At 38.2% G+C, this 8,098-nt stretch overlaps 1 protein-coding gene across 1 annotated transcript; it reads right to left on the minus strand.

Moving 5' to 3' along the window:
- Positions 1-280: 280 nt before the first annotated feature.
- Positions 281-3,850, minus strand: fam174b (family with sequence similarity 174 member B). Its single transcript, XM_005470776.4, has 3 exons — positions 3,214-3,850; positions 2,387-2,518; positions 281-1,614 (listed from the first exon to the last, which is right to left on the minus strand). Exons 1-3 carry the CDS (start codon positions 3,489-3,491, stop codon positions 1,611-1,613), a joined length of 414 nt encoding a protein of 137 aa, XP_005470833.1. The 5' UTR covers positions 3,492-3,850; the 3' UTR covers positions 281-1,610.
- Positions 3,851-8,098: the final 4,248 nt, after the last annotated feature.

An 8,098-nucleotide genomic window follows, 5' to 3' on the forward strand; every position in this document is an offset into this window, starting at 1 on the left:
CAGTTTTACCCAAAATGTCAAACACTTTATGTCAGACAGGCTTGGGGAGAGAAAGAAAATCTTTTTCCCGGAAAGAAAATGATAAATTGATTGTTCAAGTTTGGTCACGGCAATCGCTTTTCTTTTTATTTTCTTATTAAACCGGGGATGGAGGTCATTTGGAAACAGCTGCACCTGCAGGCCACGGTGCACTATCAGATAACAGTTTGGATTAAAAGAGAAGGTCACAGATGGCAGCCGCGTGACCGTGTGCTGCAGAAAAGCTCATCTGTGTCTGTTCTGCCTCGCTCCTCAAACAATGTAATTATCGTTATTGGGCAGACGGAGACGTGAGAGGCTTGTGATCTCCTCTGCTTTTCCTTTCATTCACTTTGAATAAAACTTTAGATAGATAATCGTAATTTTTTTAATATGAGTTTTTAATATAGTGGCTTAGTATTTATAAAAAGTAACAATCGCTTTTCCCCAAATGTCAAAAGTGGCCTTTAATACAATCATAGCCCAGGAAAATTGCCTTTTATGAGAAGAAGTCAGTTAGCCATTAGTGGATATTACAGTGAGGGACTTTAATTTGTTAGCTCGTATAAAGAATATCAAATTTGGGGATATTTTTAAAGCGAGTAACTGGACTTTGACCCTGAAAAGTCAAACTTTAACTTGGCCTTGAAAATAAGATACTGGGCGCATGTTAATCACTGTGGCGGCATGACCGCAGTCTCCACACGCGGCGCTGATCCTGCTCAGCGGTTCCTTTTTTAAGGATTAAGCATGTTTCAGCACACTCGATAACAGCAGATTCACATTCATAGCAAACTGGTATATACTCCATAAATATTGTACAAACAGTCTTTGCGCTTTGAGTCAAATCTGATAACCTTAAAGGTCAACGTCAGCTGTGATAGCAGCGAAACAGGAATGTCTGAAAGAACACACGGTAAAAAAATATATATAGCGTACGCTCACTCCTGACCGGAAAGCATTTAACAGTATATACGCACAACGAAGTGGTTAGTACATATAGGTAATATTTGGTTTTGGTTAAAAAAATATCAATTAAATTTTACAGTTGAAGAAAGTACTCTTGGTAAATGAATATTTTACACATTAGGCGATGATCTGTAGTGACCACCATGTATTTATTTAGTTATTTAAAGTGTGATTAACCCTGGATTACAGACATGGCTTCAAAGCAGACATTCGCTGATTATAAACTCATATATATCTTTTATCTTATATATATATATATATATAAAAAAGAAAACATCACTTCTGAGTGATAAAGTGGTTTGGAAATGACTCAACTCCAGACCGAGAATTCCTGAAAGACTTTTGGAGCCTCCTTATCTCTAACATTGGAAATAACCAGTGAGATTATTTGGCTCACGTGATAGAAGCTTTAGCAAAGCAGCGAACAGTGATGTCAAAACACTATTTAACCACAGATACAAGCCATGCACAGACAGCATTAAGTTGCTGATATGGTAAGACTTGGAAACACGCACACACACACACACCAAAAAAAAAAAAAAAAAAGTACAGGAAATCACTTGTACTTGTCCCAGGCCAAGTGGGAGTCATCAGCTCAAACACGCTGACGTCCACGCCGGTATTCACCTGCAAAGCAGAAAATTAGAGTTACTTAACGAGCACACAGCGAGGAGGAAGTATGTTTGCTTGTCAAGAGTCCTGTCTGACTTGGAAGTCAGGAATGTCAACCAAACAAGGCGTCCCTTTGAGGAAGTGACTGTGTGAACAATGGAAAGCATGGAAGGGTGAGACCTAAAGTCAACAGTGCATTAGAATTAAAGTAGTCTCCTTAAAGTAGTGTGTTTCTTTAGGATGACCAAAGCTGGCCAAACACAGTCAAGCTTTGTACTTTAAAAGCTTTTTTTCCAGGATGGCTGGTAAATTTGCCGTTGTGCAAAATTTCACAGTCAAAACCAAAGTGCAATCTGCTTTGCATAAGCAAATCAGGGTTTCAGCATTTTATGGCTGTAATAGTAAAGATTAAGGCGCCTGAGGAAAACGTATCAGTGTTTTAAAATTTAACCTGCTTTAACCTTACGTTTGCTGTGTAAGAGCTAAACCTGTACAAAGAAACTTATGATCCATCTTCAAGGCCATCATTTTTAGTACTCATAGCACTTTGCTTCTCATGGTCAGCATCTCATCCACATCTACATGCCAGCCCATCTTCTCTGATACACGTAGAACATTCTCAGTGTCATGAGGCTCGCATGTTTTCTTTCTTATCTGCTTATGTGACCAGTAGAAATGGAGGAAAAGGAGTTTTTCCTCTGATTCTGCTTGGAATATGATGAATGTAACATAATGAACTTGTCATTGCTTAAGTGATCCAAAAGAAATAAAAACAAAACAAACCAACCTGTATTTGACATCGAAAAGGGTTGAGTCATCCTCATCATCGTTTTCTTCATTGAGAGGCGCCATCTCGACGCGCTCTGCAGGTGTAGTGATAATATCATACTTCCGCGTCTTCCTGATTCTTCTGCCAGATCTGCGAGAAAAGACAACCGACACACATGAGACGAGCAAGAGAATTAAAACTTCGCCTTTTGGATCGCAAAGCCTACAACCTGAAGTTGTAATCTTCTTTAAGTCCTGCCATATGGAGTTTGTTAAAGTGCTCAGACTGGCCCAAAAAGTGGGGCAACTATTATTTGAATGGTAGAAAATGGTGATAATTAAGCGCCAACCTCCCAAATAAGAAGTCCCAGTTTATTCAATGTTACATTGTTTTTATTTACATCAACTTCTTAAATGCTAGGGACTTAAAAAAAAAAAAAACTCACTGATTAATCAGAAATATGATCAACAGTCTAACTGCAAGGGAAAATACCAACTAGCAGAATCAAATCTGACCTGGATGAGCCCGAAAATAAACTGTGCAATCAGAGAAATGTAAACAGATAAACTAGATTCAAGGGTTACAGGCACATAAAACGACTACATAAGGCAGTATGAAGTTAAACTTATCAGTGCCTAGAAATCCCCGTAAGATGAAAATCAACAGGCCCAGACCCTTCTTCATCACATCACACGGGGACAAAACAACCACACGCTCCTCATCGATAAATTCACCAGGACACTACTGAGATGTGCCGATCCTGCTCTCACAACGTCTGCATGACTTTTACAGCTTCACAACCGTTGCAATGATTGATTTGTTTTTTTCTGCGCCAACCTGCCTACCTGACCACTTTGATGACCAGGCACGTGATGAGAGCAGCTGTTAACACGCAGATGAAAATAACAATGTTTTTCAGGGTCGGAAGATACGTCATTAGAGATGAAATCCGGGATCCCACGGCAGCATCCGTGGCGTTGTTAGTCAGTGAATCTTGACTGATGACGGATGATGATGATGTTGAATTTAAGTGCGTCGCAGATGAAGGAGTGAGCAGTAGTTCGCCGCTGACCCCCCAAAGAGCCGCTGCAATGAAAGTTAAGGCCAGGTTATGTGCCACCATTGTCCTGAAATAATAAAAACGCAAGCGGGATACTGCCCGTAGTTGCTCCCGAAATAGATGAGAGGCAACAGCAGCTGTCACATTATAGAGAATCCGCTTATCGGTGTCAGATTTGGTTGTTTACACAATTAAGCCAGAGGGAGAGGTGCGCAAACATTTCTCTACAAGTCCAAGCTGTCCTCAAAGCTGCGCTTCCCCCGTCGTAACTTGCATTTGATCCCAAAACGTGTTCCCCTCGAGAGGAGCTACAGCGATCCCTTCCTGACTGTACGAGGACTTCGCGCAGAGATGGGGATTATCCGCCTCCGGAAGAGCTCTGCAGGCTGACCCACTGTTCCCGGTGCTGAAGAAGAGCATTATGTGGGCTTGTGCTGCGTTCAAGCTAATCGTGTAATTTCTACAACTTCGTGCGATTGGGGGAAAATTATGCTGGCAACTTTAGTTTGACCTGTTAGTAGCTTAGCTTAATTACAAAAAAAAAAAAGTTTAGATAAGCAATATAGCCATAAATATGCTGCTTTCAAAGACAGGCCTATAATCCTGCAGAAATGCTGAAGCTCATAAAATACAAGAGACATATCACAGAAATGTGCAGGTCCAATTTCATGTATTCCTTTCAACAGGGCTCATATTTTGAATTATTAGAAGTTATTAGAAGTGTGTGGATGTCTGGATGAGACTTTCCTTAGCTGACAGAAACAACGCCTGGTGTGGGTTTATGTTGCTGTGCCCATCTACTTCACAGTTCAAGATACTGGGTACTGATATGGTTTCAGTCTTAATAGATAACAGCTTTTAAATTTATTTAATTTTTAGAAAATTGTCATTTTTAGTCACCAGCCTTTAAAGAGATTTTGAAGGAAATTAAAAAACATTTTTTTCTGTCCAGTCTAAAAGCTACTTTTCTTGGTATTTTACAGTGTTTTCATTTATTTATATGTGATTTTAGAACAACATATGAATTTCTGTTCATGTGTACACGTTTATGGCTCCATGAAATGTGGTTTTCATTGTTATCAGACCACCTGTACACAAACAGTTAAATAGGGTGGGGTCAACATTTATGTCCAAGTTTAAGCAAAAACACATACCATAATTTCCTCACAGTGAAATTGTCCTGATAGCTGTAATCAAAATTCAACATTATGTAAGTAGTATAAAAATTAGTCTAAGAATAAACGCAATCTCAACTTGTCTGCAGGTATGTAGTCAACGTAAAGTCCTGGACACTTTTACTTTATCATTACTCTCTGACAAAGTTCATAGGTTGAAGAGTATCCTGACGTCTGCTTGAAGTTCATAGGTTCAACCTATGAACCTATGAACTTCAAGCACATTTAAAGGTCGATTAGTAGTTCCCAAATTTCCGACTGTATTGAAGGCAGCCCTTTTCCCTCCTAACGGTGGGCCGTAGCATACGCAATTTTACAAGGGCAGCAGACACCGGGGTCATGACCGCAGATTCCTGGGAATCTTGACCAGAAAATACCTAGAAGTCAGTGGGTCAGTGATAACCACTGACAACCACATCAGTAAGGATTAAAAAACTAAATCAGTGTCTTTGGGTCTGTCTTAAAATGCATGAAAATAATGATATTTTTTTTTTTTTTTTAAATTACGACTTTAACCAGAATTATTGTTAAAAAAAACAACAACAACAACAACAACAATGAAGAAGGGATATTCACAAGTTATTTTTTACAAGGGTTGCCTGTAACTGAGAGTAGAGGGAGCAACTTAAAACTACAGTAGATGTAAACATCAGACCACAGACAAACTGTGGGGACTCCCTGTGTATGAAAACAAAGACAAAAGCTGGTCTGATTGTGTATGACGTTTGTGTTTGTGTGTGTGGTGTGTTTAATTATTTCTGTATTTTTGTAAATTTCCCTTACTAGATCTCTTTAATCTGAACAAGGTCCACCAGATGGCAGCACCAAATAATAATAGAGCAAGCATTTTTCTCCTCAGATGAGGTTTCAACATGCAGCAAACACTGTGTGTTTAGCGAAAACCTCCAGAATCAGAGGCATTTTTAAGCAAACAATCCATTTAGTGGTTGACTCTTTTTTCATATTTGAAGAGGTATTTTATGACGTATGATCTAACACAGATGTGTACGTAAATTACAATAATGTCAGAGGAGCTTAAGTGAAGCACAAATACCAGACAGACACACAAAACAACCATTATAAACTGTCCAAAGGCTGGATGTATATTACGTATAATCATTTTTGGTCAGATGTATTTGCTTATTGTGGTTTTCCCCATGTGGGGCAACAGTTTGTTTCAAAAGGGAGGATACAAATCTTTAGCTGACGAGGATATTGTCACATCCTGAGAACAGGGCTTGAACTTTGCACAGAAAAACAGCTCAGGTTATGAGGCGATCATGTCATGCATTTCCTTAACCTAGATTGAAACACATCTATACTCTATAGGATCTATATTACCTGTGCTATGAAATATGCTCATTATAATCCATGGTGTTTATTTTGAATCTTATTTCTCTTTACCTTCAAAGATGGTTTAAGCATTAATTTCCTTGTTTGACTGTCACATTTTGTGTGTATTCACATCTTTTGAAGTGAAAAATCAAACCTAAGAACCTGTTCTTATGTCAACTTAAAGCCTATTTGCACTATAGATAGCAGCCTCTGTGTAAATACACACCGTTGTTGGGTCAGTCTTTGCTAGAACCGACAACATCCACACCTTTCTACAACAGTGCTACATTTACAGGTTTCAATTCTGAGAACATGTGTTTCAAGATAAATGTTAACACTTTACTTTTTTCATCTCTAAAGCTACCATTATAAGCGTAATTTCCCCAAAACTACAATTTCTTAAAGAATTGTTAAGAAAGGATGAAGAAAAGAAGTTGCAAGGCATACACATAAAAAACACCACAAATAACAGTATAAAAAAGGTAGGTCGGACACTCTATATATCATTTATCCATACATTTACTCACATATATAAGCGGTAGTCCTTCATATGCTAACACATGTGTTTAAAGTATTCTAATCACACTATTTTCCATAGAAATGCGATTCTAGTGATTAATTTATAATTTCCTACCATTTTCCTACCAAACTATGCACAAATACATCCTCCATTATCTTTATTTTACGGGTCATTTTGTCAATAAAATGTATCATACTTTTCCCTATTTACATTAAGGGGAGTGAGTTTTCTACTTGTTTACTGGCTCTATACTTTAGTGTTGTTCATACATTTGCCCAGTAAGTGAAAGAGCCTCAGTATGGCCCCAGGAGGAGACACAAATCTCTTGTGAAGTTGTGTGTAGAGGTTTTAAAAACCTCTTCTACACTCTATTTTCTTACTAAAATGCATTTCTTAATTTCATTAAAAGTGGAATCTATTCATAAATATAAAATCTTAGCTCCTAAGTCCTTACATGACTGTAACTACACCACATTAAGGACGTTACATAAAGCAACATTATAATAAACACATTTAAGAACCAAATAGGAGTGGCACTTGTACAATTGGGGTACAGCTTCTCCCTGCCAGTCTCTCAGAGCACAATATTTAGATTTCAGCATTCAGGAAGGACCATCCATCCAACCAGTCATTTAAAATAAGGCCATGATCACTTCACTTGAGGCGTCTGAATTTGTAATACCTCAGCATGGCACTCCTGTTGCTAGGCTGATGATCTTTTTATAGAAATTTTCCACTGGAAAGAGCATGCGCTGCTGTGTGGAGCATCTCATTGGCCCACGATGGGGGTGGAGTGCATGCATACCAGAGTCTTCAACAAATAGTGTCCAACAAAGGCTGCATTCACTGAACAAGCCAAGCTTGCCATGTTTGGCTGTTCTCATTAGATTTCTCAATGCATCCATTACATTATCCTTTGAATTCGATTTTTCCTTTCTATTTCTTTTTGTTTATTTGCAGTTAAGGTTAATGATGGGCTGAAATCAATTGATTTTTGCCAGGTTGTCACAAGCAGTGTGGACCTCTGTTATCTATTTCACATCTGTGCTTATATCCGACTACATCCTCATGTATGTCTTAACTCTGAAACAGAATTGATCTTTCCAGTCCATTCAATTCATCTTTTTTTGGAAATTATGCAGTTAAATATTTGAATTTTCTGTTCAAAACTAACAAACAAAAAGTTCATTTCATAGCACATCTAGCATGACATCATCTTAGGCTAAGGAAGACTGTGTGCAAGGCCTCAATGAAGCTGAGTTCACATGGTAGCAAAATAAAATGTATTATAACTTAATAAAGTGTTATTAAGGTCCCCGGCAAGCCTTTAAGGCCATAAAAAGGAAGGGGGGTCAAAGAAGGCCAGCATTATGGTAAAAAACAAAAACACTATTTTACATTTAATTTGTGAGAAAAGCAAAGCAAAAAGGGTAGCCTGAAAGCACATACTAGATTCAAGTGTTGGTATACACTCAATAAGCTAACTGTAGCTTCGTGGCCAATGTTAATAACAATATTTGTACAAAATTTTCTCATATACCAGCAGTTCACTTGGACTTCTAGCTAGCGTCGTAATGTAGCTCTATCTGACAAATATACAGCTGCACTTAGCCAAGATAATATTTTACTAACTTCTTTCA

The sequence above is a fragment of the Oreochromis niloticus genome, linkage group LG7 (genome assembly GCF_001858045.2).
Source record: "Oreochromis niloticus isolate F11D_XX linkage group LG7, O_niloticus_UMD_NMBU, whole genome shotgun sequence".
Taxonomy (NCBI): domain Eukaryota; kingdom Metazoa; phylum Chordata; class Actinopteri; order Cichliformes; family Cichlidae; genus Oreochromis; species Oreochromis niloticus.

Excerpts from the sequence above, each read along its gene's own strand:
- fam174b (XM_005470776.4), bottom strand. The coding sequence starts at position 3,491 with ATGGTGGCACATAACCTGGCCTTAACTTTCATTGCAGCGGCTCTTTGG. Across the intron at positions 2,519-3,213 it reads CTGGTCATCAAAGTGGTCAG|ATCTGGCAGAAGAATCAGGA; the intron begins GTAGGCAGGTTG and ends CTTTTCTCGCAG.